The 20,357-nt window shown below is 49.3% G+C and overlaps 3 protein-coding genes across 5 annotated transcripts in view; all 3 read right to left on the reverse strand.

Moving 5' to 3' along the window:
• The window catches only part of LOC136189241 (WD repeat and FYVE domain-containing protein 3-like), a 14,689-nt gene extending 279 nt beyond the window's left edge, over positions 1 to 14,410 (reverse strand). Inside the window, exons 1-65 of one of the 2 annotated variants that reach the window (XM_065977149.1) lie at positions 14,251 to 14,410; positions 13,977 to 14,173; positions 13,826 to 13,919; positions 13,531 to 13,776; positions 13,436 to 13,482; positions 13,170 to 13,333; positions 12,538 to 13,097; positions 11,965 to 12,487; positions 11,853 to 11,908; positions 11,631 to 11,777; positions 11,475 to 11,572; positions 10,843 to 11,420; positions 10,693 to 10,793; positions 10,234 to 10,635; positions 9,962 to 10,176; positions 9,201 to 9,909; positions 8,864 to 9,154; positions 8,618 to 8,806; positions 8,260 to 8,562; positions 8,057 to 8,209; positions 7,774 to 8,009; positions 7,521 to 7,721; positions 6,906 to 7,461; positions 6,686 to 6,853; positions 6,600 to 6,636; positions 6,408 to 6,541; positions 6,158 to 6,350; positions 6,031 to 6,102; positions 5,891 to 5,977; positions 5,673 to 5,831; positions 5,507 to 5,619; positions 5,396 to 5,454; positions 5,293 to 5,334; positions 5,058 to 5,235; positions 4,926 to 5,006; positions 4,740 to 4,872; positions 4,600 to 4,679; positions 4,342 to 4,546; positions 4,213 to 4,286; positions 4,112 to 4,162; positions 3,906 to 4,054; positions 3,776 to 3,850; positions 3,663 to 3,723; positions 3,521 to 3,606; positions 3,377 to 3,460; positions 3,269 to 3,323; positions 3,094 to 3,213; positions 2,922 to 3,039; positions 2,757 to 2,866; positions 2,549 to 2,702; positions 2,402 to 2,493; positions 2,138 to 2,350; positions 1,968 to 2,085; positions 1,851 to 1,918; positions 1,712 to 1,798; positions 1,498 to 1,659; positions 1,374 to 1,451; positions 1,214 to 1,315; positions 1,035 to 1,157; positions 919 to 978; positions 646 to 853; positions 479 to 590; positions 362 to 429; positions 189 to 312; positions 1 to 130 (exon numbers count right to left, since the gene is read on the reverse strand). In XM_065977149.1, the coding sequence (XP_065833221.1) occupies positions 37 to 130; positions 189 to 312; positions 362 to 429; positions 479 to 590; positions 646 to 853; positions 919 to 978; positions 1,035 to 1,157; positions 1,214 to 1,315; positions 1,374 to 1,451; positions 1,498 to 1,659; positions 1,712 to 1,798; positions 1,851 to 1,918; positions 1,968 to 2,085; positions 2,138 to 2,350; positions 2,402 to 2,493; positions 2,549 to 2,702; positions 2,757 to 2,866; positions 2,922 to 3,039; positions 3,094 to 3,213; positions 3,269 to 3,323; positions 3,377 to 3,460; positions 3,521 to 3,606; positions 3,663 to 3,723; positions 3,776 to 3,850; positions 3,906 to 4,054; positions 4,112 to 4,162; positions 4,213 to 4,286; positions 4,342 to 4,546; positions 4,600 to 4,679; positions 4,740 to 4,872; positions 4,926 to 5,006; positions 5,058 to 5,235; positions 5,293 to 5,334; positions 5,396 to 5,454; positions 5,507 to 5,619; positions 5,673 to 5,831; positions 5,891 to 5,977; positions 6,031 to 6,102; positions 6,158 to 6,350; positions 6,408 to 6,541; positions 6,600 to 6,636; positions 6,686 to 6,853; positions 6,906 to 7,461; positions 7,521 to 7,721; positions 7,774 to 8,009; positions 8,057 to 8,209; positions 8,260 to 8,562; positions 8,618 to 8,806; positions 8,864 to 9,154; positions 9,201 to 9,909; positions 9,962 to 10,176; positions 10,234 to 10,635; positions 10,693 to 10,793; positions 10,843 to 11,420; positions 11,475 to 11,572; positions 11,631 to 11,777; positions 11,853 to 11,908; positions 11,965 to 12,487; positions 12,538 to 13,097; positions 13,170 to 13,333; positions 13,436 to 13,482; positions 13,531 to 13,572 (10,158 nt within the window). In that variant the 5' untranslated portion in view covers positions 13,573 to 13,776; positions 13,826 to 13,919; positions 13,977 to 14,173; positions 14,251 to 14,410 and the 3' untranslated portion in view covers positions 1 to 36. Of the gene's footprint in view, positions 131 to 188; positions 313 to 361; positions 430 to 478; positions 591 to 645; positions 854 to 918; positions 979 to 1,034; positions 1,158 to 1,213; positions 1,316 to 1,373; positions 1,452 to 1,497; positions 1,660 to 1,711; positions 1,799 to 1,850; positions 1,919 to 1,967; positions 2,086 to 2,137; positions 2,351 to 2,401; positions 2,494 to 2,548; positions 2,703 to 2,756; positions 2,867 to 2,921; positions 3,040 to 3,093; positions 3,214 to 3,268; positions 3,324 to 3,376; positions 3,461 to 3,520; positions 3,607 to 3,662; positions 3,724 to 3,775; positions 3,851 to 3,905; positions 4,055 to 4,111; positions 4,163 to 4,212; positions 4,287 to 4,341; positions 4,547 to 4,599; positions 4,680 to 4,739; positions 4,873 to 4,925; positions 5,007 to 5,057; positions 5,236 to 5,292; positions 5,335 to 5,395; positions 5,455 to 5,506; positions 5,620 to 5,672; positions 5,832 to 5,890; positions 5,978 to 6,030; positions 6,103 to 6,157; positions 6,351 to 6,407; positions 6,542 to 6,599; positions 6,637 to 6,685; positions 6,854 to 6,905; positions 7,462 to 7,520; positions 7,722 to 7,773; positions 8,010 to 8,056; positions 8,210 to 8,259; positions 8,563 to 8,617; positions 8,807 to 8,863; positions 9,155 to 9,200; positions 9,910 to 9,961; positions 10,177 to 10,233; positions 10,636 to 10,692; positions 10,794 to 10,842; positions 11,421 to 11,474; positions 11,573 to 11,630; positions 11,778 to 11,852; positions 11,909 to 11,964; positions 12,488 to 12,537; positions 13,098 to 13,169; positions 13,374 to 13,435; positions 13,483 to 13,530; positions 13,777 to 13,825; positions 13,920 to 13,976; positions 14,174 to 14,250 lie in introns of both variants that reach the window. The other variant, XM_065977150.1, reaches the window with a different exon arrangement.
• Positions 14,399 to 16,999, reverse strand: LOC136189244 (E3 ubiquitin-protein ligase synoviolin-like). Its single transcript, XM_065977152.1, has 14 exons — positions 16,859 to 16,999; positions 16,709 to 16,801; positions 16,503 to 16,655; positions 16,396 to 16,444; positions 16,231 to 16,334; positions 16,053 to 16,179; positions 15,902 to 16,001; positions 15,777 to 15,842; positions 15,370 to 15,725; positions 15,256 to 15,321; positions 15,041 to 15,199; positions 14,787 to 14,992; positions 14,576 to 14,706; positions 14,399 to 14,521 (listed from the first exon to the last, which is right to left on the reverse strand). The coding sequence occupies exons 1-13, from the start codon at positions 16,985 to 16,987 to the stop codon at positions 14,677 to 14,679; spliced, it is 1,638 nt and encodes a 545-aa protein (XP_065833224.1). The 5' UTR covers positions 16,988 to 16,999; the 3' UTR covers positions 14,399 to 14,521; positions 14,576 to 14,676.
• Positions 17,000 to 17,073: 74 nt separating this feature from the next.
• LOC136189249 (uncharacterized) lies at positions 17,074 to 20,352 on the reverse strand. 2 transcript variants are annotated; one of them, XR_010670368.1, is made up of 6 exons: positions 20,230 to 20,352; positions 19,566 to 20,150; positions 18,370 to 19,511; positions 18,125 to 18,175; positions 17,708 to 17,866; positions 17,074 to 17,659 (listed from the first exon to the last, which is right to left on the reverse strand). XR_010670368.1 is itself a non-coding variant. In XM_065977159.1 (4 exons), the coding sequence occupies exons 1-4, from the start codon at positions 18,449 to 18,451 to the stop codon at positions 17,151 to 17,153; spliced, it is 801 nt and encodes a 266-aa protein (XP_065833231.1). In that variant the 5' UTR covers positions 18,452 to 19,509; the 3' UTR covers positions 17,074 to 17,150. The 2 variants fall into 2 exon arrangements, 1 of the variants encoding a protein (XP_065833231.1); XM_065977159.1 differs by lacking the exons at positions 19,566 to 20,150; positions 20,230 to 20,352 and having other exon boundaries at positions 18,370 to 19,509.
• Between the last annotated feature and the right edge of the window lie 5 nt (positions 20,353 to 20,357).

The following is a 20,357-nucleotide window of genomic DNA, read 5'->3' on the forward strand; positions in this document are numbered from 1 at the left end:
ATACCAAACCTGGCTCTCTCTCTCTCTCGCTCCTGATTACCGCTTCTGCAATTCTCCGTAGCACTGCTGGCAGACTCTCGTGGGAGAATGGATGCTCAAATCGGGAATTTCTGCAAACCAGTTGCTACACCTTCAATGCAAATAGAAAAATCACACGCCAAATCGTTTCTTCGCCTCCTTTCACTTACTTTCCGCAAAATATGCGACCGCACTTTCGACAGTGATGCTTTCTTTCCGTCAGCGAAAACGAAACGTTGCACACCGGACAATTCTGAATCGTCGAATCAGGAACCCAATGATCAGCTCTCTTTCCTAAAAACAGAGAGTTTCAATAGCACCAAAAAAATCGGTCCGTCTTTACCTGGCGCTTCAACTGTCCATTGATAAACTCTCCCCTTTTCGTCGCCGACGTATAGAGATTTATGATCCCTGCGTAGACTTCTTATCTATGCATACCCCTGGTCATTTTTTTTCCTACCTTGACACAACGAGACAACAGATTCCAGCCGGATTTTTATTATCCGTTCGCGCGTAGGCCGTGTGAGACGTCAATTTTCCGCGAAACTGCAATCGTTGTCGCCATTTCATAACTTGGAGAGAACTTTTCGTAAGCTGGGATAGGTAGCACATTTTCGCTCGTGTTACCCGGAGTAGGAGGAAACGGTTTGAGAAAAGGATTCGTTCCCTTTTCCGGATCCAAAATCGATTCTCTGCTGCCTCGCACGTCCGACTCGGAATCGCTTTCGCGGGACGGAGATGCCGACTGACGTCGTACGATTTTCTTCTGCTGCAATTCCGCCTGCTGTTGCTTCGAAACTTCATCTGAATCAGGAACGAAACGGCAGCTATACATCTAGATACAAATACAATTAAAACGATTTTATATATTTATTTATTTATATGAAACGAAGTCCTTACTCGAACAATTCCGTCGGCTGATCCCGTCACAATAACGTTGTCCTTGTCCCATTCATAAAGCTGCATTATCTTTACTTACAACCCAACGCGAAAGGGGTCCTTAGATCTCTATATACCTCTGACACAGTGCAACACTGGATCGCACTTCTGTGACCTTCAGCGACGACGGTCTCTGCGATAGGCTTTCCGTTGATCGTCCACAAGTAGATCGTGTTGGCAGCGCAAGTCACGATGTTGCCCTAGCAATGAAGAAAAAAATAACTACTATGCTTTAGAATTATTGGGAATGACGAACGGTTAGATTATTGATGGAAATCGCTGTTATCGACGAGCAGTGACCGCTCAGCTGCCGAACGAAGACGAGCTTGTTCAAATCCCAAACAATGCACGTACAGTCCTAGGCTCCCCCGGAAAAAAATCAATAATCAAATTCGACTACTATTCTCCGCTCTTACCTCGGATCCGCTAACAAGAATGCTGTACGCTGGAGACGCAGCCAAAGCCGTCACCGGAGCGGTATGACCGTAGAGCGTCTGCAGATGCGTTCAGTGTAACATACGTTCTCGTAAAATAACGTACCTGTTTCTGCTGCAGTAGTCTCCCTTTTTCTTTAATGTTCGACGGTACCAGCTGCCACACGCAAATCACCGTACTCTCGCCGGCCGTTATTAGAGTCCTTGCGTCCGGACAAATAGCGCACTTGATTGGCCCGTAGTGGAGTCCTTCGTACACCGAATTGATCTAAAAGGCAGCCGTTTACGAAGACCAGAAAAGGACGAGAGTCTCTACTCACCCGTTCGGTCTCAAGATTTCCTCCTCTGACGCTGTGATCGGGAAATCCCCAGGCGAGAAATCGAGAAAAGTACGGCGGAACGAGAACCTAAGCACCAATCAATAAACCCCGTCTCTTTGTAAAAGCTAGCAGCAGCAACCTTGTTTCTTTCCACTGCAACGATTCCTTTCTCCGACTGAACAATCTGGCCGACAGGACCTCGCACTTCTGTAAAGTTCGATTTATTAAAATGACATCGAGTTTCTTGAGCACGTGCCTTTGATGGGCTGCAAGGTTGGAAGAAGACTCCGCACGTGACGATAGAAAATCTTGTCGGCAGCGGCATCTCCTCCGCTCGATTTAATCTTCCTCGCCGGATGCGGTTTTTTGAACAACTTCAGAACAAAAAATCTCTCTCAATCAAACGACATTTTCTCGCGACATTACCTGCTTCGGCATCTGTCCAAAATTGTTAATAAATCCTATTGTCGCGTTTCGATCGAGCGGATCTTCGATCTTGTCGATGTCCACCGCTCCTTCGTAGAAGAGATGATGAAAGACGTTGTGCGCTTCGACGGCCGCCTGTCCCTGTTGTCTATATCCAAACACGAGATCGATCCACTCGTGCAGATGAGCCGAAACGTAGTCGCACTCGAGAGCCTACGAGCACGCGGTCACATTTTTCCCTCGTAGCACTAGAGTTCCCTATACTTCTCTGTGAAGTCGAATGAATTCAGCGGGATCTCCTTTGGCCCACGGGGGAAGGACGACGTCTCCAATGACGACGCCACTTTGTTTTTTTCCTACGCGTGAAAGTTCGTCGCCAATGCAAAACGCAATGTTTTCTTTCTCTCTCACCTAGATCAAAATTATTTGCGTTGGACAGGAACTCGGGTAAATAGAAAAATTCTGGAATGAGCTCTTTGACGTCAGTCGAGTTGATTTCCGACGCCGATTTCCAATAGTCCTTAATACTGTGAAAAAGTCGATCAGCAATATCAAAATGACCGCCCTATCGCACAAGAAAAAAATATAAACAAGTTCGTTTCTCTTAGTCCTATAGTACTTGAAGGCGCAAAAAGTGATGAGTAAAAGGCTCCATTCGTATCAAATAGGAAGCGACTATCATAGCAGAACTGTAGTGCGTTCCGTAATAGTACGCAGGCGTGTTTTGTCCTAGCAATAGAGTAAATCGATTTAAAAATAGAGAAATCGTTCTTTTTTTTACTACCTGTCGTGTCTTCCCAGTTTTCAAATTTTGTTACGAATTGTCGAAGTCGGTCCGGCGTTTGAGCGCCCATGGGTTTTGACAGGTCGCGGAACGTGTCCGGGTTCGTCAAGTCAAGCTCCTAGCACGCGTGGAATAGCCGTGACGTACAAAGAAAAAAACGATTTCGGCTAACTTCGGTATCAAAATCTTTTACAACCCAAGGAAAGATTGGGTATTGCATGAGATCGTTATAGGAACGACCAGCCAACGTATTGAGGCACATGAGATATTGGAAGTTCGTCATTTCGCCTCTCTTCGAGCAAACGTTTTACCGACGCGATTACGTAATGACAAAATCATGATCGTACCTCCCACTTTTGAGTCAAAGTCTTGTCACCAAAAAGTCCCCGAATAATTCCGGATCTAAAAAAACCCCGTTGGGAAATAATTTTATAGAATTTAATTTTCTGACTCACGATGCCTCCACTTCGCCCTCCCTCTTCATTCCGCTTATTTTCGAGTCCGACGTCTCGGAGAGAACCCTGCAGATCTTCAACAGTCTATCCACAGCAGAAACCCGATTAATGAATAGCCAAATTCAAGAAAATGTCGCACCAAACCTGTCATAAATTTTATTTCTATCTCCTTTCCTGAAAGCAATGAAATGATTTCTTCCGTCGCCAGCGAAGAGTTCCAAGGCGATGTCCTGAAAAAACGATTTCTAATCAGTCTCATCAAACGAACAAACGACGTCGTGCGTACCATCAACAAGTATCGTCGCTTGTGCAAATCAACTATGTCGCCATAGAAGAATTTGTGACATCTATGAAATAATTGAAATTTACTGAAATCGTCTACGGAAAAATATTTCTCACTTGATGGCGTAACTGGTGGGCTCCATCGTTTTAGAACTTCTGTGCTCTTGAATTGGAATAATCTGCGGTTTGGACCTGAAAAAAAAAGAAATCGTTTCGTAAACAGTATTGCAGAACGAGATGAACTCACTCAGGCGGTACGGTTTCCAAGTCAGCTATCTCGCCAGTGGGCAAAATCGTAATTGCGTCCACAATATACAAGTGCTGTTTTCCGAAAAAGAAGACGCCCTGTATGACGTCGAGTCCCTCCACTCTAGCACACAAAAATTTCAAGCGAATCTGCAGGAAGAGAAAGAAGGGTTCCCATTAATTATGCAGAGACGACGAATAACCAACGTGTTCTCCATCTTCGAACATGTGCGACAATCTCTGTTGAATGGGTTCGCCCTGAAGAAAAAATTAAACACCGCGTTCAAATTCTACTCTAGAAGACTGACAACAACGTCGACGTAGTCCTGAGAACCAGTTGCGTCTTCGCCGTCGGGCACATCACTGCTGACACCGGAATCCGCTGAAAAAAAAAAGAAATAAGTTTCAAATCATTGTACCCCGCCCGCGAATATTACAGGTTGCCATCGTTGCGACGGATACCGTGTCCCAATTGAACGTCGCCAGCGCGAGAGGCTGTCCAACTTGAAACGTGACTCGATTGCGTTCCTCCTGCGTGCTGCTGTCGAATTTCTCCGCTAGGAGTTGCTTCTGTCCCGAACGAGAGAGCCAGTGGTGAAGCGCACTGTCGTGGCATTTCGGCGGCTGATATTTCGTCTGAACCTGCACACGGGTAAAATTGCACGTACGTACGCGATATTATATTGATCTCCTACTTCGGGTTTCTCGACAGTGTGCGGATAATCCTCGTAGAATTTCGTATTCAATTCGAGCTTCATTCTCTTTCGATATGGTCCTAAGTGAAAAAGGTTTTGTTTGACGCGATTGCGTCGCGTTGAAAAAAAAGTTTTCCTACCTTCGGTTTTGTCCAAAGTCCATTTGTTCAAAGGCGACGGATTCATCGGGCCCCAAAGGCCTCGTTCTCTCGACAACTCGGTTTCAATCTTGGACCACTGCGACGCCGTGTAGCGAAACAGCTCAATCGTATTCTAACCCCCCAAAAAGATATTTCTGTACTCAACTAAATTCTATATATACGTACTCGTTGAAATTTGATACGCTGCACTTCGACCGTCTGTTGCACTTGCTCAAGATGAACAAAGAAGCCGCGATCCAAATACTCCTAGAAGGCGAGACAATGAGCAAATACGACTTCGATTTGGGAAGGGTTCACTTGGAGCTGGGCTGGCACCGAAATTCTAGACGGCTCTTTCTTCGTCGATGACCAACGAACCATGCTGATCAAGTTCTTCAATTTCGACTGCTCGGCCGACGCGGTCGATTCGATCCTCTGCCTCTCCATTCCCTCGTAGTCATTCCACGACTTTTGAGCTTGATTAGCGAACAAAGGTCTGGGAAGATTAAGAATTTCCACCACAGACTTAAATACATAGAAAGGGTTTTCTCACAGTAGGTTTTTGATTCCAAGACTGGGATCAGTTCTCAAGCCGCTAGATACAAAGACGCCAACTTCAACGCAATGATCGGTCTCTTTAGTAAAAAATAACTCACAAGGGAACCGACTGTCGTCGAACGTCCGTAATATCCCACTTGAAAACTTCTTGAAGCTCCTATAAGAAAATATAAAAAGATCTTTTTTTTGACTAGGGTACGAGTTCGTACAGCAGATTTCGATTCCAGTAGAATGTCCCAGACTCTAGACGCCGATCCCTGAATCAACTCGCTCCCACTTCGAATAGTCGTTATCGACGAATTCGTCGTTGAAAGATCGTCGTCTACACAGCGAGAAAGCGTGGCCGAATAGACGTCACGTCGTTGGCTAGGTTACCCGAGTTTTCTTGCTGCGTGACTGGGTTTCCCGTGGCGAGGCATCCCAAGCAGTGGCAAAGACACGCCAGAAAACCGGGATCGAAATTCGAACTGTTGAAAATCAACTTGTGGTGTTTGGTGATCGTGTGAAGCGTGTCTAGAAGAATAGACGTTTGCTCTGAAAAAAGAGAACAACATAAAAAAAATCCACAGTCAAAGCTAATTGGAAAAACATACCAGATATCGTTCTACATGATCTTGACAATTGACAAAGAACAATTCGATTCAAAGGACGAAACAAATCGTCCAAATTCACTGACTGATCTAAGTAGAAATTTTCGCTGAAAACGTTAAGGACGCTGCTCGAAGATACGTACAATTGCTTTTCGACTGCTCCATGATCTCCATCAAGGACGTCAAGACGGCGTTCTGATTTCGCTTGAACGTACCTAAAAAAATCGATTTTTCTTGCAAGTGAGTTTCATTGAGAAAGAGAAGAACTACCATTCCAAAGACGATCGGCAATTCGCGAGAATATCACGGCAACGCCGGAAACGAGTCGTGCGGCGCCGCTACCGTCCCTCAACTTCGATTCCGGCGTCAGCACCTCCGCCACGACGAGATGATCGATGACGTTGAGCAGAAACATCGTCTGAAATTCGGCTTGCTGGCCCTGCGTGCTCCCGTCCGGAGATCCCTGAAAATCGACACAAAGTGAAGAGGAAGCGAGAGATTAGGCACATGAGAATTCGACCTCTAGGGCGAATTCAAGCAATGGGTAGCTCGATCGCGAAGGCTGAATGAAACGCAGGCCGTCGGTGACAATAGATTTTAGAACGTCGAAAACCGTTTGTCTCGCCGGATGGCACGTCAGCGTCGTTTCCGGAGCCAAAAGAACGAAAAAATAATCAAATAAATTATACTAAATCATAGATTTCAGAGTTTACTGTCAACGGCACTCCATCCGTTTCAATGACGTCAAACTAAAAAAACGATAATGAGCCTTTTTCCCAAAGGGGAGAATTTTCTCACCTGTTCGCTTGCCTGAAGAGGAAAGAGAGTTGCTACGAGACCTTCGATGAACGGTTTCTTGTGACACAAGTCACCCAGTTCAGGAACCAATTGCGACGCGGACATAAGAAATTTCAAAACGATTGACGGAGTCTCCCTCTTCGATTCACTATCTTCTTCAGAGCAAGACTGCAAAAAGAAAAGATACACGTGAACGCAGGGGAGAAAAAAATTCTCAAACCTCGCTCAGCAGAGCTCGAAGCATAAATAGAAACACGAAAACGGCATCGGAGCAGAGATTAATTCCTTCCAATCGCTCGCTGCTGCTACCGCGACGCGAAAACGACGAGACGACGTGCGGAACGCGCAAGACCCGATGAAGATTATCGACGCTCAACGCCGTCGTCAGCGGAATCTCCTCAATAGGTCGTCCAAGAAGAATCGCAAACAAGACGAAGAAGAGTGGAGGACACGACGCGTGATAGGCGAGTAGATGAGAGAGCGCTTGAAAACCGGGAACGGTTATCGAGACACTTGGCGTCGTCGTTGCCAAGGAGACAGACGCTTTTTGCGGACTCGGACTCGTCGGCGACAGGACTCGAGTCAGTGTCGCGACGCTGCCCGTCAGCCAGCCGCCGCTCAGCGTGCCGTCGGTGAAGTCGACTAGGAAGTTGCGACGCGTGAGAACGACGGCGAGGAGGCGAAAGGCGAGGAGAACGGTCGACGGGTGCACGTTTCGGCTCATGAAACTGAGAAACCAATCGCAGCCGAGAACGTGGAGTAACTGGGTGACCATCCTGGGAAAGGGGGGAAAAAAGAAACATAATCAAAAACCTTCGCGCGTTTCTTCTCTTGCTTTGGTCGCAGTTGGAGGCTGCTGTCTTGAAGGAGAATATTCACGACGTCGAGTAGGCGATTTCTCAGCTGAATGCGTCGTCCGAGCGGTGTGTCGGGCAGAGCGAAAACGCTTCCGGGAACGCCGTCGATATCGTCGCACTCGACTTGTCTCTCGTCGATTCCCTTCGGCGGAAGCAGCGACGAGAGAAATTGTCCAAAACTAGATTAAAATAAAAAAACGTCATGCTTTCGTCATATATCAATATATCTACCAGAGTATGTCGGCGTCGTTGTGAATTTCTTCTAGGAGGGCGGATACGACTTTGCCGATCTTTTCGACGGTTTGATCGGTCAACGCGTCCCTGTTGAGAAGATGAAGGAGACGACGGACCATTTGCATGTCGCAGAGCTGCTCGGCATTCGTGCGATGATCGTTGCTCCTGTAAGCCAACTCGTAGAGATGATCATAAAGAGATCGTTGGATTTCCTGAGGAGCGTCGCTCCAAGCCTACGAGAAATCATAGCGTATATTTGATATATAGGTCTTTGACTTACCTCGAGATTTCCGAGCAGATCGCGGAAAGCGGTGACGTACGGAATGCGAGCGCATTCGTGATCGCTGTCGACCGTACCGACGAGAGAAAAAGTCAAATGAAGAATATGACTATTTAACAAGTGATGTTTCATTTTGAGCAAAAGAGCCAAAATCTACAAAAAAAAGATAAAGATAAACGATCTCAAAACCCCCTCTCTCTCACCTGAAATCCGCCCATGCGTTCCATCTCTCTCAACGCCATCGTATTTCCCTTCAGCACGCACACGGTCGCCTTGACGGCGGCGTAAAGCGAATCGACGTTATTCGCCATTCCGACGAGCCCCAGCATGACGGACGTGCCGCCGACGCAATTCAACATCTTGCTGACGGGACGCGGTTCGAACGTGCGAACGCCGGCGCGCCCGACGAGCGCGGCGCCGTACGGACGCGCGGGACCGAGCAGATGAACGACGGTATTGGATAAGAGCGTGACGGGCCAGCCCAAGTCATTCCTCGTAATATTCAACTAAGAAGAAAAAAAATTCGAATTTCGTTTGAGGAAGGCGTTTATAATTTCTCACTTCTTTTCGTGTCGCATTCGCGTCCATTTCGCTGAAAAAATGATGAACGTCTTTGAACGTCACATCCGAACAGACGGAGGCGTCGATGCCGAAAATCAATTTCTCTTCGCCGACCAACGAGCCGAGAAGTTCGCCGACGCCGACGACTCCGCTCGACCCGGGCGACGACAAAAATTCAGCATCTTCAAACTGGTATAAAAAAAATTAGTTCGAGGGAGAGGGAAGAGCTTTGCTTTTGGCTCTCACCTGCTGCAGCTTAGCGCCGGCCGATTCGATGCAAGGAGCTTGAAAACTGCCCTTATAGCACGGTCCTAATAAATAGAGACATAGAACGGTGCTCGCGCTGATCGACTCTTCCATTAGATGAGTCGGTCCCAGACGCCAGACGAGTCGCGATATTCGTCGCTGTCCCGTTCGCGTGCCGACGTAAGCGGAAACGGCGTTTCCGTTCGACGACATGGACAGCGACGTCGGACTCGACGGCGCCGACGTCTCTTCGGTCGCGACGCCTCCACTACCGGAAGCAATGTAAGCAATCTAAAAAGAATAAATTAATAAAGAAATAATCTTCTCGTCCTCGTACCTTTTTCGAATCGACGTATTGACCGTCGAGATACAAAGCGACGCTACTATTCCTCAATATCATTCCTCGACTCAGAACGACGACCACGTGACGCCAGTGACCTTCGGTGATTCCTTTGTCGATGGAAAACATCGCCTGATTCGACGACTTGCTCTCGTCGCTCAAGTCGCCGCCGCCGCCCTCGTTCGTCGTCACGAACAATTTTCCGCCGGCGACGGATATACTGAAACAGTGCTGTCGTTTCGTCTTATTCTCGACCGTCTCGACGAGTCGCACGATCGTCAGTAGACGTATTGGATGCGGATCGCCGACGATTCCCATTTTTTCCACGCAGATCCACGCGGCGTACGTCAGTCCGCTCGTCGGCGGAAACAATCGTTCAAACGCTCCCGTCGTCGATGACGACGACGACGACGACGTCGACGACGTCGCTATTGGCGTTATCGACGGCACGTAGAGATAGCCGTATCCTTCGCACGTCATGTCGAATTCGATGAACGACGGGGTCGAGTGGGGTCCGTGAAAGCCGCCGTCGCGCGGCGTCGTTATGGAGACGAGCGATTGGATGCGCGTGAAGTCGACCGGTTTGCCTAGATTCGGCGACACTTGCGCCAAATCGATTTCGTCAAGAGAATTGCGATGTTCGAGAGCGACGGAGACGAGCTTGTCGACTCGGCAATTGAGCGGATCACCAAGCCGCAAAAAATCTCTAAGAACAAGCCCAGTCAGCGCTAGTACGCACTATCTGACTTTTCATTTACCTCACGTTGGCCGGAGTTAGTGCGTACGATGCGAGTCGTTCGAAAAGGCGCTGTAGTTGATGGTGCAGCGGGTGAAGCTCGTCGGCGAGCGCGCTGTTGCACTTCTGCAAGACCGCCGTCGTCATTCCCGCCTGAAAAACCATCTGCGCGTTTCGATCCAAGCCGATAAGGTACTCGATCGAATTCAAAACCGCGTGCTGAAGCCCAAAAGCCCACTAAAGAAAAAGGAAAAGGATTACCACGAGAAATACTTATAATAATGTTTTTCTTACTTTGTCGTTGAGATCCTTGTCCTCTCGACTCATTTTCTCGTAATCGTCGCGCGTCGGCGCGCCTTCGACGGCCGGCAGAAGCCCGATCATGACGAGAAGCGCGTGCGGATGAACGAGTCGCGACGACTTGTGCTTTTCGTCGCCGTGCGGATAGACGGACGGCAGTTTGTCGTCGAACGAATCGACGGCCATGTCGCGCAAGCATCGAAACACTTCGGAGGCGCCGTTCACGGCGCTCGACCGAAATTTCGTCGCGTTTTCCGACGTCTCGTCGCTATTGGAGTGACGATTCGCCACGGCGCGACGAAAGACGTCGCTCTCGGCGACGGACGGCAGCGCGTCGCGTCCCTCGACGAAACAGCCCAGAAACGAGAGCGGCTTCAAAAGGCCATAATAGTTCACCTAAAAAGAAAATGAACTACGTAAGTATTTATTAAACTCTACAATAAGTGAGCTCACGTTTTCCATGAAGTATTTTCTATTGCACGGTTCGTCTTGCATGGCCGTAGTCAGTACGGAAAAGGCCGATCTCAGTAATTGAACAACGTCGTCTCGATCAACTATACAAAGAATTTTATATAGAATAATCCCCCCAATTATATATCTAACCGTTTTCCCACGTCCGATTATTCGGCTTGAGACTGCCTTCGATGCTCGACAGCACGGAGACGATGTAAATAAAACCGTCCGTCTGACGAAAAATCGCCTTCGTTCGCGACGCCAAATTGAAGAGTCTCAAGACGGCGCGCAAGACGTCCGATTTCAACTTGACCGCCGTCGCCTCGGCCGAGTGCATGAGCTCCAAAAGCGTTCCCATGTCGTCTTGGCCTTCGGGCAGGAGTACGAGCTGCTGAACGAGCTTGAGCGCTTCGCGACGCGAACGCGCGAACGGGATCATGTTGAGAACGCAACGCGCGCCGCCCGACTCGCGAAATAGGGCGCCGTTCTGCGGATTCGATTCGAGGATGATTCGAAGGCATTCCATGAGAAGGAAGATGAATTCCTCTTCGGCGCCGTCCTTGGGATCGTCGCCTTCGGTGCCCTCTTTCAAACTGGCGGCGTAGTTCTGCAAATTGTAGATGAGAGCGTCCATGATGCCCATTTCGCGATAGACGTCCTGGTATTTCGCGTGGAAGCTGATGAACTTGACCAACGTCTGCATGACGACGCAGAGCGTCTTCGAATTTCTACGCAAAGAACGATATAGTACCTCCCCCCCTCCCGAATTCATTTCTACTCACGTTTTGGCCTTCAATAGAATACTGATGCTGACGAGTTCCGGAAAGGGTACATAGTTCAATGAACAGACAACGTATTCGAGAACTTTGAACACTTGTTCCTAAAGAAAGGTATTATTATTATTAATTACCCCCCGGAAAATCATGTTAATTATTTACTTGAATTTTTATTGATTTTGTGCTGACTTTTTCGATGAAGTGGGGCAACGTGTGCTGCTGTTCCAGTATAAAATAGTTCGCCTGATCCGAACTGTATACGTTGAATATGACGTCCAAAATGACGCCGCACAAGTCGGCAGTCCGAGCCTGAAAAATCCGACACATAGAAAAAAACCTCCCTCGCCCCCCACCCCCAAAAAAACAAAGGAGTCCATCCATCACCTTTAGAAACGCCGTCTCTAACACCTGAAAAGCCAAAATATTTTTAACGCCAAGAACTGAAAAAAAGATTCATTTTTAATTAATCGAAATTCTACTATTCTCAATATTGAACCTTGATCGGATACGTCAGGAATGCGAAAATCGCGATCCTGAAACGGTTGTTGACCGCCGCTGACGCTCGGTCGCATCTCCGTGAATCCGCACATGACCAACGACGAGATGAGAAGCACCATGTTTCGCATCGCCTCGCGACTCTCCTCGACGGCGACGTCCGACTCCAACGCGAGAAGAAAATCGGTTAGAAATCGATAGCCGGACGCCGTGCGAAAATCGTCCAAGAGCAGAAACGTGATTTCGCTCGAATCCTTCAGACAGCTGAAGACGGCGACGAACATCTCGACGACTTCCAACGGGCGCAGATCGCGCGCGTTCAAATTTCGCACGCACAACGATATGCAACCGTGATTGTGTATGTGTCCGATGAGATCGGGCGTCAGACAGTGACGCGTGATTTTGATGAGCGAATCGGACGCCGTCTTGCGCCACGACTGATTGTGCGGCGGACAGGAGCTCGTCACGATGCCGAAGAGCTTGCTCAAGTCATCCTGACGCATGATATTTTCCGCCGCGCTCAACTAGAGAAAAAGAATTGTCAGAACTCATTGACTTCTAGTTGCGTCTTTACCTGTTGACACATTCGAGTGAGAGCCTGACTAAAGAGCTTGTGCAGATCGTCGCGACGACGCTGATCGACGTTCTTCCCCCGCGTCGTGCCGTCCCCATCGTCGTCGTCTCCGCTCTCGTACAAAATCCCGGAAGTCGGCGGCAAATCGAGAAAGAGATAGAGCGATTTGACGAACGTCGACGGCAAATCGGTGCCGGCCATCGTATCGCTGACCGATCCGCCGCAGGCGACGAGCAGGTTCACCGTGTTCAGCATGTTCCATCCGGTGCTCGGCGCTCCTTCGTCGGCTCGATTCTCGAGAAATCGCGCCAGCTGATCGCTCGCCACTTGCGTCTGCGGATGGACGGCGTGACGGCGAATTTCGGCGACGAGCAACTGCGAGACGTCGCGCGCGAATATCGTCGCTTCGGCGAAGCGTTCGACGATTTCCGACGGGCGCGTCGTGCCGAACACCTGGCAGAAAACGGGGAGCATTTTGACGAGATGGCCTTCTTTCGCTTCGCGATCGTCCGGCGGCATGTTGTAGTATTCGATGAAGAGACGTCGAAGGTGAATCGCGCCTGCAAAACGAGGGAAACGAAGGAGACGTCGTTCTGCTTTTTTTGTCTCCCCAATAAGGGAACCGAACTGACCGAGAGCGTCCCTCGGTGGGGGACCCGGCGACGAAATGCCGTTTTGGCCACTCGCCGATCGTCGACCGCCGAGAAGGCCTCGAATCCAATTCATCGCCATTTGCGCGAAGGGGAGATGGTTACATCGAATTGGAACGAGAGACGGCTGCGCTTGCGCAAAGTCACTGCGGGTGTCAAAAAGTACACTAATAGTGCGCTTGTTCTCTACAGTCCAACGTCTATCCAGAGTCTATCTATGGTCTTTAGCTAGGACTGAGCCCACTTACTGACTATTATCTCCTAAGCATAGGCAGCTGTATCGATTATTCGCTTTCTAGAGGTAGATGCAATAAATCAATTTGTTTCAAACTACTTCGCTTACCTGTGCCTTTGAAATGAGCATCCTCAATTTAGAATTATTCATTGACTCCGACGATTTGCCGAGAAAGGTATGAGAGAGGGGAGAAAGATATTATATGTCCAAAACAATTGGAGCTCCAAGTCTCTAACCGAGCTGCCTTCAGTCATCTTCTCAATTTCTCTTTGTCCTTCGGGAAACAGAGGCCCGATCTGCTGCCCTGTCATTGGATCTAATCCACTCTCGAGCATCTTCGCTTCAATAAAATTCCTGTCAATAAAAAATGATAAAAATGTGTGTATATCAAATTTCACCTCACCTCTCTTTCGTCACGGCGGCCAAAGTTTCCTCGTGAGTTTGAACAAGAGAGTTAATTTCGGAGACGTGCCTCGACTCTTCCTCAATAAGAACAGCTGAAAAAGAAAAAAAACGACTGTCGAATTTTCAATTTTCTCCATTCTTCTTTATACAGCGTATTTCGATTTGAAGTTGCTCGTTCATCTCCGTTAGATTGGCGTTTTCGCCGTATTGTTTTTTTAGAGCCGTCTGCGTTTTCTCGAAAAGATCGGCGTACTGCCTCTCCCTTTGCGTTAACTCGGTCACGGCGTCGCGAAGAGACGCGTTTTCGCGAGAGAGTTCTTGCGCTTGACGTTTGAGTTCGGTATAACTGCGGTAAGAGCGAGTTTAGGACTCGTTTTTTCGGCCTCCGCGATTCTCTGCCGTTCTAAGCAGATCGATCATTACCTCTGAACAGTTGCCTTTGACTAGGATTTCGTCACTGTCGCTTGAGACATCTGAAAGACCGTAAACAAGACGAGAGGAATTCAAACGTAGAAAGCTACTCCGGGACGTCCGCCTTATTCGAAATCCCGGATACCGCTAACCCAAAAGTCTCAGTGTTATCAGTCTTTATCTTCAGCGAGTTCGCTTTTCGACCCTGGACTTGAAGTCAAGCGGGAAATTCGTCTTTGTCTGAGCTCTTCTCTCTCTGGAACGTCTTCCACCCCTGATGCACCTTTGCAATCCAATGACCATATATGTATGTATCAGTAAAAAAATCAAACCTTACTTGTCTGTTTCTCTTCGCTACTAGTAGCCGTCGCCAAAGCCGACGCAGTAAACGTAAGTCCGCCACTCGACTCAGCTTCGGCTTCATCAGTATGCATCCCCTCAAAAGACCCAGACATACTGGGAAAGATGCTGTGGTGGGGGAGGGGAGGGGGGGGGGGGGGGGAGGGGACATAGAGTCACAAACAAACATTTAAATGTCTCGTGGTCACCTCGTGTTGACAGCAGCCGCTTGGCTGTACTGCTGCAATTGCTGTATAGCTGCGAGGAGCGAGTGAACGTTTCGTAGTAGGGTGATGCGAGCTTCGACGTTTTCTCTCTCGCGACCTTCTAGTTGTCTCAATTGCTCTTCGGTGAGAGACGCGAGGGGGATGCGGCGGCGGCGGTGGCGGCGGCGGCGGAAACGAAAAGGGAGCCCCTGAACACTAAATTATTTATACCGTGGAAAACGGTTTATTGTACAGACCCGCGTTGGGAAAGGAGGAAAATGGAAACAAAAAGGGAGGAGGCGGAGGAAACCCAAATGGAGGAGGTGGGTGAGGAGGAAGAGGAGGAGAAGCAGAAGAAGAAGGAACAGTGATATTCTCAGCGTCATTGTCGCCCAGACGAGGTGGAGGTACCGGAGCTAGTATACGCAAAAAGGCATAAAAAAATACATACGCACACTCGCACGTTGCTTACCTTGAAAAAGAGGAGGAGGCTGCGGCTGCGGTTGCGGCGGTGGCGCAAAGGCCGGCGCTTGAGGATCTAACGCAAAAATCACAAGCAGTCAAGAGCTCTATTGTAACTGATTACCGGCGGGTAGGACAGGAGGTGGCTGTGGTTGCTGCTGCTGCGGTATTGGATGTTCAACTCGCTGTTGTTGCTGTTGCTGTTGCGGTGGTGGTGGTGGTGGTGGCCGCTGATTTTGTCTCGCCTGACGAATTCTTTCCTCCATCATCCGCGCAATGTGTGCCGGCGTTGTCGAGCGAAGGATGTCCATTCGGCACGTTGGACACGTCTGCTGTCGCTGGAACCACGAGCGAAGGCAGTTGATGTGAAAAATGTGCGAGCAAGGCAGTTTCTTCGATCCCTGGCTGGTCATCGTGTCGCGGCAGATGATGCACGTGTTGTTTCCTTGGGCCAATTCTTCATCGGTCGCATTGGGATAGCTACAGAGAAAAGACGTTGAGAGAAAGACTCACTATAGAATATTTTTTTACAGTGAATTCATATTTGATATTGCTCGTCTTGATAGAACAATGTCGCTGAAGGACTTTTTGAATTGCCTGTAAAAAGAAAATCTCACGACGAAGTTTCGTCTCTTACGCTTTCGCACGTTACGTACCGAAGAGCAAGATACATCGGACGAATAGAAAAGAGAGGAAACGTGTGCACTTTGATCATGATAAACATAAAAGCCGAATAGAGAAACATTCTCAGCGCTCCTACATAATGAAATAGAAGGCAATTCACTCCCCAATGTTGGTTGCACTTGCCTAGGAAGAAATCCGTGTAGAGCATGTAGATAGATTTATTTTCCCATGGATTTGCACTCTGTATGTCGATAGAATGAAGAAGATACTTCGTGAACCTATTAACAATCGAAACCAATAGAATTGCGTACTAAAACATAACATTATTCGCCCAACTCGAAATCGATGGACGCACACTGACTTCGAATCCAAAGACGATGTGAACCGACACGACGTTCATGAGCAATTTTCTATAAGCGTGATGAATAAATAGCGCGTTGATCGTCCCGAGCACAAGCACCATGGCTAAAAAGAAACTCAAAACTTAGAGAGAGATACACTGTATATAATAGAAGGAAATCACTACCAATGGCCCTGATATGAAAAAGCCACGTTATGACGGGACTTCTTTCCATCTAGAAAAATACATCATATATATACATACCCGATTATTTAATTATTATCGATTCTTACGTAATCAATTCGGTCTTCGGCCAGCCAATGGAAACTCTTCATGACGAGAAGCATAGTGAACATGGCGACGAACCACGGGCTGAAGTCCTCGCGAAAAACCGTGAAGGCAAGGCACGTCTCCGTCACGGCGTACCACGAACGCTCGATGAGATGCTGTGGGGTTTACCAGTGAGAATTTCGGAGAGACACGCCCCCTTTCAGGTTACCTCCGTTTCGGCCGCTCTCAGTCGACCGAAGAAGATTTTTCGAACGAGTTTGCTTAGGAGAATTACGAGCACAAAGGCTTGGATGTAGAGAACCTGGATAGGAGACAGATAGTGTGGAAGAAAGAGGGAGAAGAGTATCGGAAGTCTTACCGCTAGGCTTGGACTCGATTTTGTCAAGTAGACGACGGTCGGATAGAATTGGTGCTTCTTGTAAAAGGCATAGCCGACGACCGACGACGTCGCAGCCACGCTGGCAAGCGTCAGAGCGACGGTTTTCATACTTGGTTTATCCGGCACGATGTCCCGGATAAATGACGTGGCGGGCCCCGCGGAATTTGTCGCGATGACAAAACAAAGTTTTCTCGTGCTCTTTCTTGTTCGGCTTCGCCAGCACAATATTACAGACATTCAACACTCAATAAGACATGCAAGTTCTGTTCTGTCACTTCTTCGGGGGTGGGGGTTGACTAATTTGGTCATAAACGCTCATTTGGACTTTTTCCAAATCAAGGACGTACGGCCCTTCGAGCGCAAGAGACGAATAATTCTCTCCCCGCATAAATGACGTGACTGTAGGATGCTCGACATCATCTCGCCTGAATACGAGCGCCTTGAGCGACTTCAGAGACGTCTCGTCTCCTTGAACAAATTTGCCGACGCTGATGACTAGGACGACTTTGACTTCACTCGTATCCAATTGAAAATATTTTTTCGCCTTCCTCGTTGCATGCGCCAGGGTTTCGCTGACAGCAACTTCCACCATCACATAGGGCAAGTAAACTCCATTTCGGTTGACGCTGACGTCCGGCTGGAGGATGTCCGGCTTGGTGTCGTCGGTCCAGTATTCGAATGAAGCTTCCGTCTGGATGAGGTCGCTGAGATGTGAGATTTCGCGGATGACTTCGAGTTGCAAACCTACTTTGAAAGCCACGCCTCCATGAACTCTGCCCACTACACAACATTATCTGACCACAGCAACAAGCTTACAGTTGTCCATACCTCCCATGTTCGTCAAAAAAAGACAATCGTCGAAGAATTCGACCTTAAGCCTGAGGTCCGGCGTATAAAATATTGGATCGCTTCGCGGAACGTCACACAGTACTGTGACCTTTGGGCTGCTTCCGTATGCTGCGTTGATGTCGAAACGTCGCTGTCGTTCTACAAAACGCATGCACATAATGAGAGTGAGAACAGCCCGCTTGTAGGGAGTGCACAGCTATATAGGAAGCCCACAATTAACAGAGCGCAGAGCACTAAGCGAGCGAAACACAGAGTGCAGTGCACGAGAGAAACAGCTAGGAAGTGCCGTGAACCAACGAAACAGAAAGCGCAGCGCACGAGGGAAACAGGGACGAGAGGCGCATGCATGTACGATTACAGAAGGGAGAAAAAAGGAAGGGTAATTTTTTTTCTTACCGGTCGATGGAGACGTATCGCTCGCGCTCGAACTCGAGATGCTTTCGGATTCTAAAGAGAGACGGTGTTTCTAGTGGAGCCTGCTGATGCAATAGCCTCATCGATCCCTCGCAGCGCCGTCGTGAGGGCCTGCATGACAGTGCTGCAAGGGATCGATGCAACGGTACAGTACGGGTTTGATGCTCCGAATCACAAACGCGATGCGTTATCTGACCACAAAGCGACATCGTGCGCACCGAACGTACCGCTTGTAGTCCGACCGGAACAGTAACCGACGTCTTGCTGAGCAAACGAATGCTCCGTCTCCGTTCGAGAAGGCAAGGACATGGCGAAGATGCTGGCGAGTGGCGAGTGAGCGAGTGATGACTGATGAGTTGACACTGCGCATGCGGAGAGGCTTCAAGTCTGACGTCCGCCGGACACGTCCGCCACGCCCTTTTCTCTCAAAGACGCGTGGGAGATCTCTTTTATCTTTCGAATTGCTACGCGTTTCGCACGTTGTCGTCGGAATCGTGTTGATTTTCTTCACGACGCCCGGCTTGAGTCGATTGACGACGAGTCTGGATGACCGGCTTTTGGCGTATTTAGGGCTTACTTCCGTCTTGACGTGGCGGCGGTCGCGGAAGGTAAATGAATTTCGCAGTCAATTAGTGCGGGTTCGGTCTTCGCCGGGATTCAATTGGATATACGAACGAGATATAAATGTCCTCTGGGGAAATTGGGGGGGTGCGCTGCGACGTGGGGTCAACAAAGAACTGCGTGCTTATCCGGTGATCGCCGTCGCCGGGAGGATATCCCCGGCCGCCACATATGACGCACGAACAAGAGCCGCGAGGGCTCTAAAAGCGGAATCAGCATCGCAGGCTTCTTATGAAACCTCATCTTTGTTACTACTTCTGTGTAGTACTGTAAGCCGGATAAGCGTGCCCCCAATTACGAGCGAATGCCACTCCTTCGACAGCTAGATACGCCTACATCGGGTGCAAAGCCGCAGTTGCCATCGTCATCTTGTCGCGTTCGCACGTCACACCGTCCGACTCCAACGCGAGAAGAAAATCGGTTAGAAATCGATAGCCGGACGCCGTGCGAAAATCGTCCAAGAGCAGAAACGTGATTTCGCTCGAATCCTTCAGACAGCTGAAGACGGCGACGAACATCTTCGACGACTTCCAACGGACGCAGATCGCGCGCGTTCAAATTTCGCACGCACAACGATATGCAACCGTGATTGTGTATGTGTCGGATGAGATCGGGCGTCAGACAGTGGCGCGTGATTTTGATGAGCGAAGGACGCCGTCTTGCGATTGTGCGGCGGACAGGAGCTCGTCACGATGCCGAAGAGCTTGCTCAAATCGTCCTGACGCATGATATTTTCCGCCGCGCTCAACTAGAGAAAAAGAATTGTCAGAACTCATTGACTTCTAGTTGCTGCGTCTTTTACCTGTCATAGATTACATCTTTGACACATTCGAGTGAGAGCCTGACTAAAGAGCTTGTGCAGATCGTCGCGACGACGCCGATCGACGTTCCCCCGCCGCGTCCCCGTCCCCGTCCCCGTCCCCGTCCCCGTCGTCTCCGCTCTCGTACAAAATCCCGGACGTCGGCGGCAAATCGAGAAAGAGATAGAGCGATTTGACGAACGTCGACGGCAAATCGGTGCCGGCCATCGTATCGCTGACCGATCCGCCGCAGGCGACGAGCAGGTTCACCGTGTTCAGCATGTTCCATCCGGTGCTCGGCGCTCCTTCGTCGGCTCGATTCTCGAGAAATCGCGCCAGCTGATCGCTCGCCACTTGCGTCTGCGGATGGACGGCGTGACGGCGAATTTCGGCGACGAGCAACTGGGAGACGTCGCGAGCGAATATCGTCGCTTCGGCGAAGCGTTCGACGATTTCCGACGGGCGCGTCGTGCCGAACACCTGGCAGAAGACGGGGAGCATTTTGACGAGATGGCCTTCTTTCGCTTCGCGATCGTCCGGCGGCATGTTGTAGTATTCGATGAAGAGACGTCGAAGGTGAATCGCGCCTGCAAAAGGAAGGAAACGAAGGAGACGTCGTTCTGCTTTTTTTTCGTCTCTCGCCGCGAGGTTGACTATCGAACTGACCGAGAGCGTCCCTCGGTGGGGGACCCGGCGACGAAATGCCGTTTTGGCCACTCGCCGATCGTCGACCGCCGAGAAGGCCTCAAATCCAATTCACGCGAAGGGGAGCTGGTTAACGAGAGACGGGTGCG

Source organism: Oscarella lobularis, chromosome 7 (assembly GCF_947507565.1).
Source record: "Oscarella lobularis chromosome 7, ooOscLobu1.1, whole genome shotgun sequence".
In the NCBI taxonomy this organism is placed as follows: Eukaryota; Metazoa; Porifera; class Homoscleromorpha; order Homosclerophorida; family Oscarellidae; genus Oscarella; species Oscarella lobularis.